General features: G+C 41.5%; 1 protein-coding gene across 2 annotated transcripts in view; it reads left to right on the forward strand.

Moving 5' to 3' along the window:
- Positions 1 to 21,835, forward strand: part of slc16a4 (solute carrier family 16 member 4) — a 31,528-nt gene extending 9,693 nt beyond the window's left edge. For both annotated transcript variants that reach the window (XM_074644524.1, XM_074644523.1), the window contains exons 4-11: positions 6,045 to 6,177; positions 6,362 to 6,494; positions 7,368 to 7,511; positions 7,597 to 7,758; positions 7,892 to 8,545; positions 13,841 to 14,052; positions 15,967 to 16,060; positions 20,443 to 21,835. In XM_074644524.1, the coding sequence (XP_074500625.1) occupies positions 6,061 to 6,177; positions 6,362 to 6,494; positions 7,368 to 7,511; positions 7,597 to 7,758; positions 7,892 to 8,545; positions 13,841 to 14,052; positions 15,967 to 16,060; positions 20,443 to 20,651 (1,725 nt within the window). In that variant the 5' untranslated portion in view covers positions 6,045 to 6,060 and the 3' untranslated portion in view covers positions 20,652 to 21,835. The remainder of the gene's footprint in view (positions 1 to 6,044; positions 6,178 to 6,361; positions 6,495 to 7,367; positions 7,512 to 7,596; positions 7,759 to 7,891; positions 8,546 to 13,840; positions 14,053 to 15,966; positions 16,061 to 20,442) is intronic.
- Positions 21,836 to 22,640: the final 805 nt, after the last annotated feature.

Raw genomic sequence — 22,640 nt, forward strand, 5'->3', positions numbered from 1 at the left:
TTGCCTTACACATTAATGAATGATCCACACATACAGCTTATTAATTAAACACTGGTATCCAATAGGGGTGTAAATCACCATATTGATTCTTTGGACAATGATACGATATTTACCAATATCACAAATTCTGCCATGGTACGATTTCAATTTGATTCAATTCAGAGGTCTGCGATATGATATGTAAGGAATAATGTACAGCAAGCCGGTCATTGTTGTGAAATAAACCCAGACAGGGCGATGCCAGTCTTACCCTGAAGGGGTTTATTTTACAACAATGACTAGTTAGCTGTACCTTATCCCGCTTATTACACAGCTACTTACTTAAGAAATCAATTTGACACAAAACAGATCCGCCAGAGTCCGACATCAAAAATTGCGCCCATAGCAACGGTCTGCTATACATAGCAACGGTCTGCTATACATAGCAACGGTCTGCTATACATAGCAACGGTCTACTATAAAGAAATAACAGACCGTAGAACGCCGTGATTGACCAATCAGAATCAAGTATTCAACAAAGCCGTGTAATAAGAGGCGATATAATATGTCCCTTTAACACAATCAGTTTTTATTTTTAATTTATATCAGCTCACAAAAAACACAGGACAGAAGGGAAGAGAGAGAGATGGTATAACATGCAACCCAAGTTCTTGGTCAGAATCAAACCGAGGACGACGCTGTCGTGTGGTAGGCGTCCCAACCACTCAGCCCATCAGGAAACCCCACAAATACAGTAGTTGTTTTTATACTTAAGTACAAATAAGCGTCTTTCCCATAAAAAGGTTCCCCTTCAAGGCTTTTTTTTTGGTTAAATGTTCCCTGGGGAGTCAATACATGTTCCTGCCAAAAACTTCACGCTATTCCACTGATCAACGGTTGGCGGTAGAAAGCCAAAATATCTCGCAATGCACCAGCAACCGAGTAAGCGTGGACGTAAACAATGCAGGATTTAAAAAACTTGAGTTTTGAAAATATATTAAAGGTCCCATATCGTGCTCATTTTCAGGTTCAGACTTGTATTTTGTGTTTTTACTAGAACATGTTTACATGCTGTAATGTTCAAAAAACACTGTATTTACCCTCCGTCTAAAACGCTCCATTTTAGTGCATTTCAACGGAATTGCAACGGAATTGCGTTGCTAGGCAACAGTTTGGGTCCATGTTTACTTCCTGTCAGCTGATTTCATTCACATCCAACAGGAAATAAACTGGGACACATTTAGAATGTTGACGTTTACAACCGTGTAATGGTCTAAATATCGTATATTTGTGACATCAAAAATGGACAGAAATCCTGACGGCTTGTTTCAAACGCGCAATTTCTGAATACAGGCTGTGTGTATTTCTCCGTATATTGAGCGTTTTGATAGTTTAACAGTATTTATAAAACACTTAAACCTGCTTTATAATATAAAAGATCTGAAAATCTCACTTTTTACAATATGGGACCTTTAAGAGGAAGGAAATGCGCTTAACACATGTGTTGGATCTTGGATACAACGTTTTGGTGAGTAGCACTGATTGTAAGTTACAACATTTGTTAACAAGAAAACTCCGCTGGGCCCCTTTTAGACTTCTGTTTTCAGTTTGCTCAGACCAGACTTCAAGCACAAACTTGTACTCGTATCAGGCTTTCAGAACGAGGAGATGAGAACATCTGTTAGTAGTGTCTCATTGGTTGTTGGGAGGTTTTTTTCCCCCCTCAGGAAATACGTCTCTGATTTAGAGCTCTATATATGGTGTATGGGTCATATAGGGACAGACTTTGGAGAACATTGTACACCACGTACCAATGTTGTTAGTTTGTCCTCAGTCGCTTTGGTACATTTCTCAGAACTACTTGTTCAATCTCCACATCATCTAGTCACTTGTGTACATCTTTTTGAACAAATTGCAAATGCTTTGGCACATTCATGCAAATAATTATGTACAGTTGTCTGCTGTTTCCTACGTTATCAATGGCTTATACATCATGTTGATCAAAACAGTTCTCTATTGAATAGTCTTACCCCCCAAAATGTATAGACATTAGTTCAGTCATTACGTGCAAAATGGTTGAATCAGTTATCATAATGTGTCAAGTATATTTTATATACATTTCTATTCGACTTTTCTTTTTTTTCTAAATGTGTCCAGAATGGGTGAATCTTGACTTTCACTAATGAAGGGGAACCTGTGAAGCGTAGGATCGACCAGTTCTCCATAAAATAGCTCAGATGTTTGCATTTCTAGTTTTGTATTTTGTTCCTTTGTGCTATGCGGTGCTGTAAAATGGTCTTGTCTTTTTCTTTTCTGTATCGCAATTTGGGCTGCGACTAACGATTGTTTTAATTGTCGATTAATCTGTTGATTATTTTCTTGATGAATCGATAAGTTGTTTGGTCTATAAAATGTCAGAAAATGGTTAAAAATATCAAAAAGTGTTTCCCAAATCCCAAGATGACGTCCTCAAATGTCTTGTTTTGTCCACAACTCAAAACCAGAAAAATACTCACATTTAAGAAAACTGGAATTTTGACTTTATTTTCTTAAAAAAATTACTCAAAGCGATTAATCAATTATCAAAATAGTTGGTGATTAATTTAATTGTTGATTAATCGATAAGTGGATTAATTGTTGCAGCTCTACTCACAATGACGTGGTCTGTCAACAAATTACAGTATCAATCTCCCTCATTAAATAATGTGTAACTTTGTATTGTAGAAATTGATATATGCCATACAGAAAAAGTTATCATCAAAACCGTAGTCACAGTTTACATCAGAAAATCTGAGTATTAGAGTACATTTTTATATTGACAACAAGGCTAAGCATTTTGTTTGTAAACAATGACAAGGATTTATTTTTGAGAGATAAACTAAGGATTTTGAGCAAAAGTTACGGGCAGGTGATCCGTTGTGTGTTGCTGTTTGTATGAATTGTTTCCAGAAATGCATTTACTGTTTTGCAAATGTTAAGGATGATTTGAGAAATGTAACAAAGCGACTGAGAGAAACTGTAATACCACACTACGGAGCTCAAACCCGTACACCCCCGGCACATTCACAAACATGCACTCAAGCACACTGTGAGGACAACGTGTGTACAGCACATGAGGGGGGAAATACTTTCCTCGCAGTACACTGGCCCAATTCATTCCCCTTTTAATCCGCTCTGTGCTCTCTGCCTAATGTGATCGCTGCTTCTTATACATGTCTTAGTCGGGCTGAGTTTGTGATGCAGGCTACAAAAGGCTGGTGATAACACAGGTTTACTACTACGCCCTCTCCTTCTACTTTTTTCAAGGTCTGTTTGCTTCCCAGCATCTGAGGCCACACTTTAATTTCTTCAGGTTTCATTAAGACTACTAGTGCAGTGCCCGTTCAGAGCACGTGCCCGTCCGGAGTGGGCCGATTGCTTGGCCCCCAGAAGTTCTGCTTGCAGCGTTGTCGAGAACCGCAGTATAGCTGCTTGTACCCACCAAGCGTGAAGTTGATTGGATGAACAGTTAATGAGATATGCGAAGGACAGTCATACAAACACAGACAGACAGAGAATACTTCTTTTATAGATAGATGATGCTGCTACAGCGCCAACTATTGGCCAAATGGCACCAAATTTGCCAAGGTCACTCAGACATCATATATACACAGGCCCACCAAATGTGGTTCCAATAGCACAAAGCGTTTGAGATATTACATTTTTTATAATATAAGCCGTGCCCACAGCATTTGAGCTAACTTTGAGGACCAGCTATGGCAAAACTGTATGTAACAGCAAAAATCCAATGAAGTAACATTTTCCGGTTTGGCCTAGAGATACTCTGTACCACATTTGGTGAAGATTGCTCAAAATTTTAGGAGGAGTAGCAAAAAAATCCGATTTGGACACAATTCAAAATGGTGGAAAATCAATCTGGATGCAAATGGGCATGGCTTATATAGATTCGTCTGGACTTAAAAAATCCTCGTAAAGTTCATTCTTATAGCACCAACATCTGGCCAAATTGCACCACATTCAACACTGCACTCCCTTGGGTCCTGAGCAAATCAACCGCCAAATGTGAAGTTGATCTGATGAGCGGCTCTCGAGATATGCAAAGGACATAAAGAGACAAAGACAGACAGACAGAGATTCCTCGCTTTATAGTTAGATGTGTCTTGGTCAGTGGTCGATGTTGGATCTGATGTACTTCAATCACATTGCTTTATCCTACAGATACAGCAGAATAATAATAATAGCTTTTCTATCTTTGCATGGAAACAACATTGCCTGTTCTGTTTACTTGGCCGTTTCTGGACTCCAAGTGTATCTCCAGCTCAATCAGAACAAAAGTTTTACATTGCTCTGGTTTGACCTAAAGCAGAACAGACTTGACACATCTTTTTATTCACCAAGCATCTGCACAGCAGCCTATCATCACTACTCACTTTACAATGCACATCCTTGTGTGACCTTGTAATTCAGTGCAGATGCTTTACTGTTACACAGAACATATGTGTCTATACAATAAATAACTGAGTTTGCTTATTGCCCCAACATCACCCCTGCATCCAGCTGTGGTTTCTGTTTCTCAGTGGTTCCCCACGGAGAGCTGCAAAGCTTTTATTTATTTTCATTTTGACTTAAATCTATAGTTAAAATCTTAATATTGACCAGTATTTGTCTGGAAACCGCGTTTCAGCAGAAATTATGCTTATGCTATTTGTTCTATTTGTCCATGTTTGACGGCGCTGCGTGCTTCTTTTTTAACAAGGCTCGTTAAAAAGCTGCAGACACACAAGTCAAAGTTTAAAGAGGAGGATCCTTTGGAAACATGTTCCAAGAAAGGCTCAAAGTGATTCAAGGTCACATGTTGCCTGTTGGGGTGCCGAGACACACTGCGGTACAGCTGGCTCTCAACACGGGCATGGCAGGTTGCTCCTCAATCACCTCACAACGGGAGCACAGGTTCATTTCACAAAGCTGCAGTCTTACAGCTTAAGTCTTAACTCCATAAGTAGCTCCTTAAGTTACACATATACTATATGCACACATATACACACACACACACACAACATTTTGTTAAAGAAACATTTAATTATCATTTTCACTCAGTAATCCATTATCACCCTGTTTTACCCTCTCTGCCATGTGCCAGTACAAACATCAAACTGCATTATCTTAATCATCAGTGTGTTTACTTGCTCTTAAATAACTCGGTTCTTCTGATCACTGCTGATCACTGCTGTGATCACTGCTGTGATCAGATTGTAAAGCCCCCTACAACATAGGACACCCTCTGTCCTTGGACCCTCACATCGGAAAAGGAAAAGTTTCCTAAATAAAAACGCTTTAACAGGGAAAAAAGGCTAGAAACCTCAGGGAGCGCAAATACTACTACTACTAATTGTCCTTACAGGATCATTCTGTACCATGGCTTAATGATAACAGATTCATGTCATACATCCAGTGGTGAACTCAGGCTGCCTGAGGGGCAGGGGTGAAAAAAATAAAAAAAAGCCACCAGCTGCACGCAGTGGGGTACCGGGGCGCAGGACATTTTCTACCATGAGGGCAGCCTATATGGCACTGCATCATGTTTTCTCTACTAGAAGGGCACCCTAGAGGGCACTTCATCACATTTTCTCTACTACAAGCGCACCCTAAAGGGCACTTTATCACGTTTTCTCCACAGGAAGGGCACCCTAGAGTGCACTTTATCACGTTTTCTCTACTAGAAGCGCACCCTAAAAGGCACTTTAGCACATTTTCTCCACTGGAAGGGCACCCTAGAGGGGAATCCAAGAGGGCACTTTTTCTGCAGTTTGTTCGAACATAAGGGTACCAAGGGGGGGCGCAATTTTCTGTAAAGTTGATTGAAGTAAAAACACTATAAGGAAAAAGAAAATCATATCAAACCTAGAGTTTTATATAGAAAATAAAAGCTTTTTTAAGAAAGCCCCTGATTGATATGCTACTGTTATGCTACAATATGTATGGCCTGTGATGTGTTGAATGCGTCTGATTAGGCCGCCTATGAGATTTTGAAGTCATTGATGTTTTCTTGTCTTTTTTTTTCCTAGTGAAACCAAGGCAGCCATGAACCTGTTCAGGAAGGACGCCATGACCACTAAGAAGGAGAAGGAGAAAGAGATCAAGTATGAGGACCCTCCAGATGGAGGTTGGGGCTGGATGGTGGTGCTGCATTGCTTCCTGGTACGTCCAGCGAAAAGACTAAAAACACATCTCACTGCGTAATTGTTGATTTAATATTGTCATGTTTGCTTTTCCTAAGTCTCCATATGTGTGCTTCACATGCATGCATTAACCTCACCTGCACTCTTTGTTTGCACTGATCTCATCTCCCTCCCATTATGTGCATGTATGTATGTGCCTGAAGGTAAACGTACTGGTGATGGGAACACTGAAGAGTTTTGGGATCTTCTTTGTGGCGTTCCAAGATGACTTTGGAGGCTCGGCAGAGAGTATCAGCTGGATCGGTTCCATCATGTCCAGTCTGCGCCTGTCTGGAGGTTCGTATCAGAAAAAAAGCCAACTCCACCTTTGTCCCCTACACAGCTCTGCGTTGAGTTTATAGACCGGATATACAGATAATGATATCTCCGAGGTTTTTCTTATATAACGTGTCCTCTCTCTCTCTCCTTCATGTCCCCAAAGAATTTGTGAGAAGAGAGAAATGGTAAAACATTTGAAGCATAGACTGTATATAAGAAGTTGACGTAGTCACCGTGACGTCACCCATTGGTTTGCGAACTGCCGTTTTGAAGCCTCGAGTACGGCATTTTGGTCGACGCCATCTTAGTTTTTTGCAACCAGAAGAGACACAGGAGGGTGGAGCTAAGTACACTTCATCCCGCTGAATAAGACATTTATAAGGCGACCAAAACGTTACAATAAACTTTCATGAACTGAAAACACACTGTGAAAGGGTTAAAGTTGTAGAACTAAAACGTGGACAACTCCCAGACTGGACAACGCCGTGTTAGCGACCTGTCAAGGTAGCCACGCCCTAAAGCATACCCTGCTTTATGGTCTACTTTACTCTAAATGGGACCATAATTTACTAGCGAAAATAGCGATTGAGACCATAAACTCATGTTTACGATGTTTACTGAGGTAATAAATCAAGTGAGAAGTAGGGTCATTTTCTCATAGACTTCTATACATCAGATGTCTTTTTGCAACCAGAGGAGTCGCCCCCTGCTGGCTATTAGAAAGAACACAAGTTTAAGGCACTTCCGCATTGGCTTCACTTCTCAGACCCTGAAGGTAGCCCACTGATTTGAAGCCACTTTTCCTCTGGAGGTTTACATTTAGATGTTGAACAGCAGAAAATTAATAAACCATTCCATGTCTTCGTGCTTCCTCTCCTGTATCCTCTGTAGCACCCCTTGCCTCTATAGCCTGTGCCAAGGTAGGAACCAGGGTGACCTCCATCATCGGGGCCGTGCTGGTTAGTGGAGGCTTCATCATTAGTATTTTCGCCAACACCGTGGTGTTCCTCTACATCAGCATGGGAGTGATAGTTGGTGAGTAGAAACGCCTCAATGAAACCCAAATCTGCCCACATTCCCTTGAAAGACTCTGATAATGTTAATTCTTTACTCCTCTCAGGGATAGGTTTTGCACTACTATATCAATCCTTCTCAGTGGTCACAGCGCTGTACTTCCGAAAGAGGCTAGCGACAGCGTACGCGATTGGGCGTTCTGGGATGGGTTTGACCTTTGCCCTTGCTCCGTTCACTCAGCTGCTCCTGGACCAGTATGCTTGGCAAGGTACGCAGGACAAATCTGTTAATGATGGGTGTACACTGTATCATGTTTTTGGTGTATTTCTCATTTTGTGTAAGAGGAAATCTGCACATACAAGGTGACATTTGAGGTCCTGAGCTCTCTTTGTCCCCCACAGGTGCAATGCTGATTCTTGGCGGTCTCATGCTGAACTTGGTTGCCTCTGGGATGCTTCTGCGGCCAATCAACGTGACGCCTCCAGTGCCAAACCCTACCTCTCCTCCCATTGAAAAGAGTCCTGCTGTTTCCCTCAAGAGCTCCTCAGAGAAGGAATACACTAAGAGCTGCTTGAATGGCTCCTCTCACTTATCCAATGGCATCTCCAAAGCAGACTCATTCCCATCCCCTCCTCCTGCCCCTCATGGGGACACTGAGAACCCGGGGGGAAAATGTACTCAGGGACTCCAGGACCAGTCAGTGAACCCTGAACTGACCAGACTGGTCCTCAATGGTGTGAATGGCCATGAGCCCCACCATGACTTGGGTTCATGTAAACCCACAACTCCAGACAGCTCAGCGGAGCACAACAGCAGCACGAATGGGTCCACCATTGTTGGATTTCCCTCGCATGCCAGCACGCCGACTGAGGTGACCGTCAGAAAAGCCAAAGTACTGGATTTCTCCCTGCTAAAGGACCCGTTCTTTTGTATCTACACTTGGTCCTTGGTCTTCAGCCAGCTGGCCTACTTCATCCCCTATTTCCACCTGTCTGCCCGAGCCAGAACCCTGGGCATCGATGCTATGGACGCTTCCTTCATCATCTCTGTGGCAGGTGAGGCACACACTGGTCAATACGTTTTTATGATCCACCTCTTCCAAAATATCAAACTCTTTCTTCAATAATGCAAATTATTTTATCATTAGATGAGGCTCTTTTGTCATCCTAGTTATATTGATTTTGACAGTGAAACTATGATGATGGTTCCTATAAATTGGTTGAGTTGGAGATCAAGCACAACTTCACCTCTTAGCCCAAAGTGGGGGATCCTGAAGATGAAGACTCCAGCGACTCTATCGAAAAAACATTATCGTTAAAACGTAGGTTTTTTGTCTTATAGCCGTCATTCGGGTCATCATTTAAACAGAAGTATGGAAAGATGAAAAACAGCCGATGTCACATATAGGACACAGTTAACACAGCAGCCAATGGCAGTTATCAAAGCCTGTCCTTCTAAAATAAGTTATCAATAGTTTAATCTCACAACTGAACACTGGCCCTTATAACAAAATGTCCAGTTGTTTAATCAGCCTATAAATGTGGAAAGTATTAAAATTAGGGACATACAAAACAAAAAAATGTTGCCTATATCACACAGAGTCCATGTGGTACAATATACTGATGAAACACCTCTTTATGGGTGAATCTCTGGACATGGTAACCGTTGCAAGATATTTTAATGGCTTTTAATACATTTGAATTATATTTTATTACATTCTCAACCTCTCCATGACTTTTTATAGCATTCCTTTATAGTTATGAATGTTTGTAATATGTCCCATTTGTTAAAAAATACCTCTCCTTTTGGGTACCCTTGTTAGGTAAAGTACTTCTTCTGACTGTGGACCAAATATGATGTCCCTTACTGTGCATCCAGCACCACCTTACTGACAGCTTGATTGGTCTAAAACCAAATGATCGTATACCAGACTTATTTGTGGCCACGTATGAATTACAGTGCAGTGATAATTGTACTGTTTAAGTTTTGTCATTCTTCTCCTTTTTAAATGCACTTAATTGCGTGAAAGTTGAAACTGGTGGATTTTATAAATTACACTGTTCTCATCACAAAAGGTGTTGCACAAATTTCCATTTTCAGTCTGCATTTGACTGAAATTTGGATGAAGCATAAAGTCAAAGAACAGCCTGGATGATTGCTGCTGTTTGTCTTTGACTGTGGCTTCCTGCAGGGATCTCTCAGTGACTGTGCAGAGGGAGGTCCAGGTTTCTTTAAGACTGGGTTTAAGAAGCGATGCAAAAAAAAGTCCTCTGTCAACTTCGAGGCATTAATTATTTGTGAGCTGCTCAGACTCTGCAGTCTTATGTAATAATGTGCTTACATAAAAGCTGAACTTTGGTCCACTGGCCAGGGCGGACGGGTCCAGCAGTATGCCATTGATGAGGCCACTTCCACATGTACCGAAAACGGCATTAACATTTTGACCACATGTGTGTGTAATTCTTTAAGAGTGCTTCGTCAGGCTTTGTGAATAATTGAAATGCTCCAAACGGGGTCGTACGTTTATGAGTTACTGCTTCTGTTTTGTAATCCATCCCTTGGTAACCAGTTCTCAGCAGACAGAGATGATATTATCTTTGATGAAAGGTGTCTTTTAGATAATTACAGTTAAACGATCACACCAGTTATCATTTACTTTAGGATGTAATAAAGGGAGAGGGTGTGAAAGATGCTATCATCAAAGTAACACAAGTGCATTTCTTAAATTTTTTACATTATATCCCTTCAGTGTGAAATTAAATCTAGTTTTTTGAATTATGCATCAATGCTTTGGCTTTTGAGGAAATGGTTTTAGCCTAAAGGACTGTGTGGGTGTCCTGAAAAATCATTTTTTTCAATCATTTTAAGCAGGGCTGCACGGTTTGGAAAAAATGTGTAATGCAATTATTTTGACTGATATTACAATTGCGACATGATTTGCGATATCAAAGGGTATCATCTTTTTCACATCGTTATTCTAATTTTCATTGAAAAACATATTAAACTGATTATGATGTGATTTTTGCAGGGATCTGTACCAAACAAAGATGCTTTCGTAAGTCTGTAGAATATGATGTGTAGGCCAGGACATCTCTGCAGCACCATAATATTTAATAAAAAATAGTGTTTTGACATACATTTTGCATTTAACAAATATTGCAATTTCGACAAATACTGTGATTTGAATATTGCAGTAGGCCATATTGTGATTTCGATAACATTTTGATTAATTGTGCAGCCCTAGTTTTAGGGTTAGGGTAGTCCAGTGTTGTATACTGTAATATTTCACCAGAAGTAGTATGCAATTTGCATATGATTGGTTTCATACTAAGGTTTCGGCTTTACCAAAAAGTCTCATACTGTTTTAGCGTACTAAATAGCGTGTTAGTTGGAATTTCGGATGCAGAGCAGTGTTTCCTTTGTCAGCACTGCTGCAGCTGGATACCACCGCTGCTGGAGAAAATGGAAGACAGAGGTCTCAAGAAAACTCGATGGCCCCGCACAAGAAACACAGCTGGGATTAAAACATATAAGCCAAAATTAAGATTGGTGTCAAATAACATTGCTCTATAAAATTACACACTAAAATGAACAAATATGCTTTAAGGGCTCTTAAATCAATCTCTACGTTGTTTCTGTGGAGGATATAGATGTCTACATTTTCCCTGATGGTTACTTCTGAGCATCACGCCAGCGATCAGCGCCAGCGAGCAGCGAGACTGACAGATTCTTTTGACTCGGACACGTTTGTTCTGTCACATTCTCTGGTCATGTGCGCTGAAAGAGAGACAGAGCTAGAGAGACGGGGTGGCACCCACACCACAAAGCCACCATGCCAGTGTCCCGCTGTCCCTCTTTCCCCCGACCCAGCGCCTGTCATAGAGGCCCATTGACTCGGCTGAGGGAGGGAGGCCGCTATCGTCCGGGTCAGCCTGTTCGTCAACCCTCAGCCACCAGCTAACTGGAGTCGCTAAGCAACACCGAACTGAGTAAAGTTGTTGGCGTGGTGACAAGAGGGGCTCCCAATTTTGTTCGAGTCCAGTCCAAAAGTGGCTGACACTTTGCAGAGGAGCACTGAGGCGGCAATGCGCACAAAAGAGGAGGCAAGACAAGCCAACTGTTAGAGAAGCTGGGAAAACCAACATGCCTTTTATAACCTCGTTGCTTTAATCTAGTGACAAAATGTGCCTCTTTTAAGCAAAGTGAAAAGCACCTCTCCGTGCTTTGCAATCCCCCGATGGTTTGTTAATGCCTAGAAGCATGCACATAGTGTACACACCTTCTGTACCTGTCAGGAGAGCTAATAATGTCCCCAATGTTGGCTTAAGGTGCTACTTGGAGAGGCCAAATTTAAACTGCAGTGTACTGAGTTTGAACAGGAACAGCTGCAGGCCTGAAACAACCTGCTGAGGCTAAAACACACAAACAAACTCACAACTCGTCTGTGTGCAAGCAGGGACACCCCAGGACGCCGTCTTGGGTCGCGAGAGGAGGACACATAAACACCGCACAGCTGCCACATGTCATCTTTCTAACCTCGGAGGAGAAGAGCGCTCGAGAGTCGGTTATGTAAGGAAAGCAGAGGTGTTCACTGACGAGGCATTTCCTCGTTTATTCATTCAAAGAGTGAAGATGTAGCTGATCATCATTATTGTTGATTGATAACAATGTTACCTTCATTCACATTTAAGATTAATCTGCATGCTTTACTTGCTGCGAACACATACTGTATGCAAACTCATCCATATTCATCTGCTTTGAGTTCAAACCGAGTATCAGTGGCTGCAGCCTGTGCAGCTGTGGTGCAGAGGCAGAGCAGAGGATGGGTAACTCTGATCTGCATAGAGCCAGTTTGTTTCATTGATCAGTGGCTCAGCGCTGCCTGCTTGTAGCTATTCCTGCGGCGGTCAATACGCCACTGCAGTTTCCGCACCGCCTATCGCGTTCCAGTTGACCTCAGCAGAGAACAGCACATATCTGCCTAGTCATCATACCCCGACTGGAGCGAACAATCAATCAGATGGGATGGAAGTGCATAATGAGTAGTTTGCCTGGGTGTTGTCAGTGTAATACAGATGTTAACACATGGACATGTTGCCACCCACCGCATTCCCAAGCATAGTAACGACTGGGACTTGAAATAGTCTAGACATCACGTTTGTTATTAATGCAGACCTGTGTAGTTTTGCTGCAGAGCACTTCTGCTGTCTTTGCCCCACCCTCATACACACACACACACACATATACACTCACTCACACACACAGGTAGAGATGCACACTCACCTCCTCCACTCTTTGTTTTCATTAAGCATAAAATTACCGCATGATTTTAAAGGATTGCTCACAAGTCCCATCATGTAACTTCGGGTAGATGTCCTCATTACCTTAGTTGCACTTAAAGTACCTTAGCTGACTTCGACATTTAACTCTCTTTGTAACTGAGCATCAGTTCAAAATGCAGACAAGATTGTTGGCCTCTGACCAATGTGGTCTGCTGTAGCAGTGTTTGTACTAAAGTCCCACCAGGATTATCTCAACACCAAAGGACAAATACTGTTTGATGACATTAATATCATTCAAGAAACATGTGACTGGAGGGGAGCCAGCGGCTTGGTAGGTGAAAGGAAACGGTTCAAAATGTATGCAGAACTTTAAGGGCCGGTACACCCAAATTACAACAAGATAAAGGGTCTATAGTCACAGTAGCGGCTCCGTGAAGCCTGTAAAGCCATAAATCGCTCTGTTAAATGTGAAGCGTCTTGATTATTGAAGAAATTTTTATCTAAAATGTGAAGAGAGCAGCGATGCTCTTGTGTTTTGGAAGAGCCAAAGAGCAGCTTCCTGTTACTACCTGAATATTTTATTGTATGCATTCCCCACTTTGCCTCTCTTATCTTACTCCTTCCTTAAAGGGATAGTTTGGGTGTTTTGAAGTGGGGTTGTATGAGGTACTTATCCATAGTCAGTGTATTACCTACAGTAGATGACGGTCTATTGTTGCCTAGAAACAAGGGGTGTCTCAACTTCCCCACAAGCTGAAATCACCCCACTCTCCCTCACATTACATTGCTTCTGTGCAATACTCTCCAAACTGGGGTCGTGTCGATAATACACTGACTATGGATAAGTACCTCATATAACCCCACTTCAAAACACCTGAACTATCCCTTTAAAGAAACAGGAACTTTATTTAACCTGGATAATCCACTCTGTATCAATAATGCTTTCTGAGGAGTTCTGGGTACACACATTTAAAAACAAACAATAAGACAATTTAAAGCTAAGGCCAAGACTCGTCTTCATCTCACGGTTTTACATTCCTAAGCCTCGCCTGTCTGCCTCCGTTGTAGGTATCACAGAGACCATCGCCCAGCTGGCCTCGGGCTGGGTGGCCGACAGGAACCTCTTCCATAAATACCACTACCACAAGGCCTACCTGATCCTCTGCGGCGTGGTCAACCTGCTCTCCCCACTGGCCACCTCCTACATCCTGCTGATGGTTTACGCCATCTTCTTTGCCATCTTCTGTGGAGGATACATGGCTCTGCTGCTGCCCGTTCTAGTAAGGAGACCGCCCTATCTGAACTATGCATTTGTACTCTCTTAAAACAAATTAACCTTTATTACTAGTATTACTTCACAGAAAAGAACTGATATGTAACTATAAATGTAACTTTATAAATGGAGACAGTGTTCAATTGGTGCACCGTATCAGAAAGAGTTCAATTGGTGCATTGTATTTGTGTGTTGGGACTTGAGTGCCATGAGAACGTGGCTTCATTACATCACTGTGTCACGCACTGAAAGGGAGAAGTACCCTTGAAGCAGACCGTTGGAGATGTTTCCAAACTGCCTCCATGGGTGGAACAACATATTAAGTCAGCGAGTATCCAGTATCGTCAGGTCATATCACACCTGAGAACAAAAAACGTGAGGTCGTATGTGGTGTGATTTCACTTGGCGATGGCGTGGTCTCGAAGGGCAGGACATGCCTCTGGGCCTAAAGGTTAATAAGTGTGATCAGGGTTTTTTTTTCTGAATGTGAAGGGAAGAACCAGTCAAACCAGTCTTCCCCGCCCACTGATATAGAACACAGATTATCCTGACAAGGGTTTTCTCACGATGAGTTTGACAATAGGTTAGATTTGCATCTCTTAAAACCTGCTGACATCTTACCTATACTTTGACTTGGCACTTGTTATGATGGTATGAGTTGTTCTATTACCTCAGACGCTCTTTGCTGATATGTGCTGACAGGCATGCATTAAAAGTAATTCAAATGAAAACAAGTATCATCCCACCACTGACATTTCAAAAACAAGCGTGGAACCTGCCGTTGCTCCTAAAGTAGTGTTATTATGGTATGGATGACTGAGGCGAATGGCGTTACCATGGTTTTGCACTCGGCGGCTCACGTTATCGCTTTCTTGGAAAGGGAGGAGTGAGCGGAGGGGTACTCAATTGGTTGCAATCTGCAACCACACCACTAGATAGCGCCAAATCCTACACACTGTACCTTTAAATAAATAGCTACCAGGAAGCGGTAACCATTCAGCCATTTAAGATTGTTGTATGATTTGAAAAAAATGTGTTTTAATACAATAGTAGGGCTGTCAATCGATTAAATGCGATTAATCGCATGATTGTCCATAGTTAATCGCAATTAATCAAAAAAATAACTTTGTATCTGTCCAAAATGTACCTTAAAGGGAGATTTGTCAAGTATTTAATTCTCTTATCAACATGGGAGTGGGCAACTATACTTGTTTTATGCAAACGTATGTATATATTTATTATTGGAAATCAATTAACAACACAAAACAATGACAAATATTATCCAGAAACCCTCACAGGTACTGCATTTAGCATAAAAAATATGCTCAAATCATAACATGGCAAACTGCAGCCCAACAGGCAACAACAGCTGTCAGTGTGTCAGTGTGCTGACTTGACTATGATTTGCCCCAAACTGCATGTGATTATCATAAAGTGGGCATGTCTGTAAAGGGGAGATTCGTGGGTACCCATAGAACCCATTTTCATTCACATATCTTGAGGTCAGAGGTCAAGGAACCCTTTTGAAAATGGCCATGCCAGTTTTTCATCAAGCTAGTATGACATGGTTGGTACCAGTGGAGTCCTTAGGTGTTCTAGTTTCATATGATACCACTATCTTCACACTAGCTTTAAAACTGATCGCCCTCCGAAAGATCGAATAGCGGCCGGGCCCGACGTTGGAATTTTAAGTGGTTAATTAAAAATCGCAAGTTGCATTAATGCGTTAAAGAAATTACTGGCGTTAAAACAAATTTGCGTATTTGCTTTGACAGCCCTAGTAGTTATGTGAAGTATGTGTGATTCGGACAGTATAGAAATGCATGCAAAACACTTATTTTTCTGTTTTAAAATGCAAATGAGAAAGAAGATGACGACGCATCAAGAGCCTCAGGTTGACTGTGTTGTTTCTGCTCTGCAGGTAGATCTCGTGGGGTCGGAGAAACTCAACAACTCCATGGGCTTCTCCATGTTCTTTGTCGGCCTGGGTTGCCTCACAGGACCTCCTTTGGCAGGTGAGTGTATCACGTCATGGAAAGACATGTGCTAACCCACACAATAACAGTCCCGTACACATGCAGTGCATATGTATTGGAGTGAGTGAGTGAGTGGATCAGTGAAGGGGTTGATAAGCCTTTCTTATGAATATTTATTTTTGGGGGGTGTTGTGTGGCACATATTTTCATGAGGCCCTGAATTCCTGTCTGTGTGCCTGTAGTCACTATGGAGTGTGAAACTGAAACGCACAGGAGAAAAACAACCTATAGTTGGTGCAGCCCTCAGTGCAGCCTGGGACTTTGGGGTTGCTTTGACAAAAATGCATGCAGGGGTTACTGGGTCAAATTTCATCTTCCACCTAGCCTAGGAGTGAGTCAAGTAGAATAACAGTCTGTGGCTGTTTGAGTCACTTTGTTTAAGTGATGGCAGATTGCCTTTGTTAGTCTTAGAGAGCTGTCTCTAATCCGTAATCAGTTTTTTGTTTCTGTGTTTTTGTTACATCAGGTTGTGGCAGATTCTTGGTCTATGCCTTTTATAGGTCAGCCAACGGTAGACAAAAAAATCAGCTGTGTAACACGTGAATTGGTATATGAATGAAACCGTCTTCACTACATAGGAACTTGCTTTAAAACTTGTCTCATGTAAACACATTTTTTTTTTTCTGGGAATATTTGAGGTATTTCCAGGACAAATAACTCTCGGTGCCCTTAGGTAACATTTGGCTCCAGTTAAACCGGGGGGGTTCCCTTGAACCTGTTGACATGGTCCCAGCCCACTTCTTGTGTTGGACAATCCTTTCAGAGGAGCTTATGGGTTTCGGGGTTGAAATGTGACTAATGACCCCCTTTCGGGTGGTACGGAAATAGCATGTGGTTCTGTTTACTGTCCCTGCGGTTCAAGTGAGAGACAGACGTTAGCCAAACTATGTTCCCTCCTTGTGATAACGCTGCCAACAGTCTGTTATCTGTTTCATCCTCAGCTTTAATGTCGTCGTACCTGCTTTTGATCTGGTCTCTGCCACTTTTATGAAGGGAAATGTCAACGGGCTCATGTAAAGAAGACAGATAAGAACACACCTTCAGTGTAGTTTACACTGAAGTCGTGCACTCTATAAATGTGAGCCACCATTCTGTAATGTAGACGCATGAAGAATATAAAAGTGTGTGTTGAATTGGAAACCTTTAATTTACTTTAAACATGTTAAAAAAAAAATACTAATAGGTTCTAAAACGCATGTTAACCAAAATAGGCCATTACAACTATACTTGCCAGAATGCACCACAGTTCAATCATACAAGCCATATACTACATCATCATCATCATCATCATCATCAGTATTAAAGCTGAAGTAGGTGAGATTGGAGCAAATGTGATTAAAAAAAGTTATTTTTATAAAACGGTCTCTATATTGTGACAGTAGTACATGAAACATATAACCTGAAAAAAATAATGTCCCTCTGTGTCCTCCGGTGCTCCTAACGGCATCAGCAAAATTTCACATACCGGAGGAAAACAAGCAGTAAGAGCTGATCTGAGGTCTGCTGTCCAGCTGCCGTCTACAAAAGCCGGCTGTCAATCACTCGCGAACTCCGACCAAACGGTCAAACTAGGCAGCGCTGATCAAATATGAATCAATATTATGTTACATTGATTCCTATTTCTCGCCTCAAATGTTTTCAGAATCATCTTTTAGTGCACGGTTTAGCTTTAAAATTAGAAAGTTTGTGACGCCGCCGCCATTGTGAAATCTGGTGAAGGAACGCCAAGTTCCGGTCACATGACAGGAGAACAGCCAATAGGAACGCTCTCTCAATGAAATTACCTGTGATTGGTCAAAGTCTCCCGTCACGGGCTAGATTTTCTAAAGCCTGAAAACAGAGCCATGACGAGGTGCAGAAGTCTAGTTATCTCTCAGAACACTTGAATTACAATATGCTGAAAGGTTATTATGGAGTTTTTGCCCAATGATGCCAAAAAAAAAAAAAAAAATCACAATACAAAGAATTGTAATAAAAGTCCCTAAATTAAAAGGAAAACTCATCTCTAATGTAACATTCACAGGAAATAATCTGCTCAAATTTCATCCAAATCTCTTGTTTTACACAAACTTCCTGCAGTTATTGCGTTCACTATTTGGGTTAATTGAACAGTTCATCAGTTGTTTCTCTACTGTTATTGTTGTGCATTGAATATGATATGAAATATCCATTTAATATGTCACTTAGTCAGGGGTCATCAGTTTACTCAATGATAGAAGAGGGGTCCTCTAAGGAAAAAGGTTGGGACACAGTGTCCTATTATGTAGGCCTACTCGTACCTGTTAATCAATCTGGTTCTGATCCAACAAGATAAACATTGCACAGCATCTCATAGTCTGGCACAGCGGCCACATATTCACACACACAGTTGGCGGTATCATCAGCATACAATCCAACTGTACACCGAGCAAAAACTATATCCAATAAACGATAATTGTAAATTAGCATACTTTTGATGATTGCAGCAGGAGACGACGGGGCTTGTTGTTGAACACTGCAATGATTTCATCATAGTCTCTGTCAAAGGAGAGCAGGGACAAGGTGTTCAGTCTGATATGATGCTCTGATGCCAGTTTGTATCCGACTGACAGTTGAAAAGAGTCTTTTACCAGTAGCTTGCTATGGGGGTGATGGGGGGCCACTTGTTGAGGAGAAACTGGTGCAGGAGAAGGTCTTGGTTGAGAATGAGGGCTTCCTCCTGTTCCTCAGGCTTTTGTTCCTCAATGCACAGGTGTTTCGGTTCAACGCATCCCTGTGCTTGTAGTACCTTTTAGGTAACTGGCTGATATAGTTAATAAACACAGAGGATTTAAAATTGATCAAGTTGAATTCAAGACTTTCTGTTCCTGTTTTCAACAGCTGTTGTTACTAACGAGCAATCAGACACCAGCTGTACACAGACTTGTTGCCAGATTGTGCTGGTTTCCTCCCAACTGGGCTACTTTTGATTAAGTTGGGTAGATGGTAGATGACATTTGGGCTGCTTTTGTCACCATTGGGCAGGGATTTGAAAATATTATGAAAACAATATTACCAAACAAGCTCTTATTTTACGGTCAAAAACACAGATGCAAAATTCAGTAAACTTTGTTGTGTCCACTCATATTATTGACTCATTTAAATTGAGAAATATCTGACATGAGTTGTATTCAATCAGCGTTAGGGATAAGGGAGGACCTCCTTACTTTGACGTTATCATCACTGACATAAGACTTTGTGTATTTGGTTGTCTGACTACACTCTTTGCGGGTTGTGATAGCCTATTTATTGCCTATTTGATGCAGATATGAAGCTTTGTATGCTAATGTTCTGTTTTCTATTGTGAATGTAACGGTTTTACAGTTGAGTTTCTGGCAAGGTTATAATTTGGGCTGGTTTTAAGTTGTGATTGGGCAGGAAATTGACAATGTGATCTGGCAACACCGGCTGTACACTGAGTGAAAGAGGAGAGGCTGCTCGCAGTCACTGCCTCTCAAAAAATCAGATCTATCACGTAGCCTAAACAAGAAGCAAAAAAATAAGAATTGTTTTATGGTCATAGTCAGATAATTGACTGCTATTCATCTATTCACTGGATGATCCAGCAAAAAAGGAAGCCTTCTGATTGGGAGGGCCTGAGTGCCAAGTATAAAATTATGAATGTATTAGGTCACGGTCACACATGCACGAATGCAATCGAGTGACCATCCCCTACCAAGGCGATATTCACCTTAAAGTTCACCAAAGCTGAAATGTGTTTCGAATGCAAAGATGCAAATTTGCTTCACAACCGGAAGCAAATGTTTTTTTACTTATAATATCTTTTGAATGTGCATTTCATGCATTATAGACATGACATTCATGTAAAGTGTTACTTGAATGGTTAAATGGACCCTCCGTAGTCCAGGTTCAGTTTAATCTTTGTTTAGCACCTTCTAAACTGTCCTAACCCCACATGCATGGTATCATTTTTCCAGCAGAAACTCAGCTACACATCTGACCTCTCATTTCAATCTGACAAATATGAAGTTGCCAGGAACCCAAAATACAAGGGAAATGACACAGGCACCTATAGAAATTTAAAAATCTTTATTGATAATTGCTCAAAATACTATTATAGAACAATTCATGGTCGTAAAAAATGTTAAGTGATTTTATCCCAACTCATTCTTGTAAATTACTGACCATATTAATTCCCAATTTTAAAAATGGTTTTGTGGTGTACACACACAAATTAAAATATTGTGTGAAATCCCCACATCAGCACTTTGAACAGGCTTCCTCAGCTTGACTCTACATAAATGATGTTGCTATAAATGAAATGTGCTGTGTATTAACCAGTGAATAGACTCTTATAGTGTCCCTGTGTTTGTGTTTTGCAGGCTTCCTGTACGACTACACTCAGACTTACGACTGTTCTTTCTACCTGGCGGGGCTCTGCTATCTGCTGTCCTCTGTCTCTCTGTTCATGGAGCCGCTGGCTCAGCGCTGGAAGGCCAGGAACACACTGACCCAGACCGAGAGGGCGGAAAGCAGCTGTAAGACCAACGGCTGCTTCGCCCCCGACCGCCTGCAGAACGGCGCTGTGTAGGAATGAAACCCAGGGAAGGCCTTCGATCTTGAACCAGCATGCTCATAACTTGCCACGGGCCCTGCATACCTTGGACCTTGGACTCCAGCTTCACGTAACCCTTAATTTCAGAGGGAACGTAACAGGGGCCGAGGAGAACACAATTAATGTGTCTGAGAACAAGCAGGACGTTGGCAAATAGATGATTATGTTGAACTTTTAAAGAGCCAAAATTTTAATGTTCTGCAAAAAATATTTTACTCCCTATTCTTGGTCTTATCAGATGCATCCAAACTGAAACATACAGCACATTTTAATACTAGCTGCTTTGCAATAACTTATTAAAACACAATCTAAATCTGTTTTCCAATGCAACAGCACAGCTGCATTCACTCTGCGGTGTCTTCTCATTGCACATAATATTGCTGGAAACTAAGCTATGCAGGTGAGCTGTTATCCTCCTCCTGTTGTTTCTGTGATGGCATTAATGGAAGCACATATCCATGAAAAAGTTCTTCTCATTCAAATTCTTGGGAAGCCTTTTTACCTGTATCTGTAAACCTGTACTCACTGGTATGCACTTTGGGCCAAGTTGTGATGATGCTGCATGATATTTCCTCTGACCTTTTAACTGCCAGATAGTTAAGATACTGAGCAGCTACTTAAAGGGAAAATTTGGCACCTTTTATGTAGATGTCCGATCAGTATGGATGGTAGTCAATCGAAGCAATTCATTCATCAGTGTGTGCTGATGTTGACCGAGAAAGCTGAGTTCTCCTGCTCACGGAGTCGTGCCGGCAGTGCCTACATGAACTAGGATGCATTGCACACTATAGCTTCAGATTACCGGAGGGTCCCCAGGTCATATGGTGCCTTCAAATGGGGTCGTGTTCACCATGTTTACGAGATGAGTCCATAGAAACGCCCCCATCCCTCATGTCGTATTCACGACCTCGTAAGTGGAAAGTTTCTGAAAGCTCAGAGTTCACGAGTTGTGATGGGTTTGCTGACATTGTAAGAAATGGCAGAGCACATGGAAGTAAATTTTTTGGCGCATAATAAGTTAATATATTGTAATTTTAGTGGTATATTGTTTTTCTTGGTAATTTTATATGTCTGAGGAAAATGATATAATGCATAACCTTAACTATTCGAGGTCAATACCTAATCTTAAATATTCGAGGTCAATGCCTAATCTAAACTATTCGAGGTCAATACCTAATCTTAAATATTCGAGGTCAATGCCTAATCTTAACCATTTAAGGTCAATGCCTAATCTTAACTATTCGAGGTCAATCCCTAATCTTAACCATTTAAGGTTAATGCCTAATCTTAACTATTCGAGGTCAATGCCTAATCTTAACTATTCGAGGTCAATCCCTAATCTTAACCATTTAAGGTCAATGCCTAATCTAAACTATTCGAGGTCAATACCTAATCTTAAATATTCGAGGTCAATGCCTAATCTTAACTATTCGAGGTCAATGCCTAATCTTAACTATTCGAGGTCAATGCCTAATCTTAAATATTCGAGGTCAATGCCTAATCTTAACTATTCGAGGTCAATGCCTAATCTTAACTATTCGAGGTCAATGCCTAATCTTAACTATTCGAGGTCAACGCCTAGCCTCAACTATCTCAGGAGAGTTTCCCCAGTTTGCTGGTTCCCTTCTAGCCACTACCACTTGCCCCCTGGCTACCCAGAGGCGGAGACTTGAAATCTATTTCTGTAGTTCTTTCTTGAACCCAACTACATCACTGTCATGTCAAACGACGGCGCTGGAGCTGCGAACTCAGCTTTCTGGGTCCAATATAGCATTATTGCTTCAATCGACTACATTTACCATCAATACTGATCGGACATGGTGAACCGAATTGTCCCTTTAATTGCAGCCTGCTTCTATGGCACAATGCGCAACCTGCTCTTCAAAGCCAAAAAGCAGCAACTGCTTCAGTAGCATAATCTCTTAACCCCAACCAGATTATCGTAGGCACAGGGGTAGATTATAT

The sequence above is a fragment of the Sebastes fasciatus genome, chromosome 8, assembly GCF_043250625.1.
Source record: "Sebastes fasciatus isolate fSebFas1 chromosome 8, fSebFas1.pri, whole genome shotgun sequence".
Classification (NCBI taxonomy): Eukaryota; Metazoa; Chordata; class Actinopteri; order Perciformes; family Sebastidae; genus Sebastes; species Sebastes fasciatus.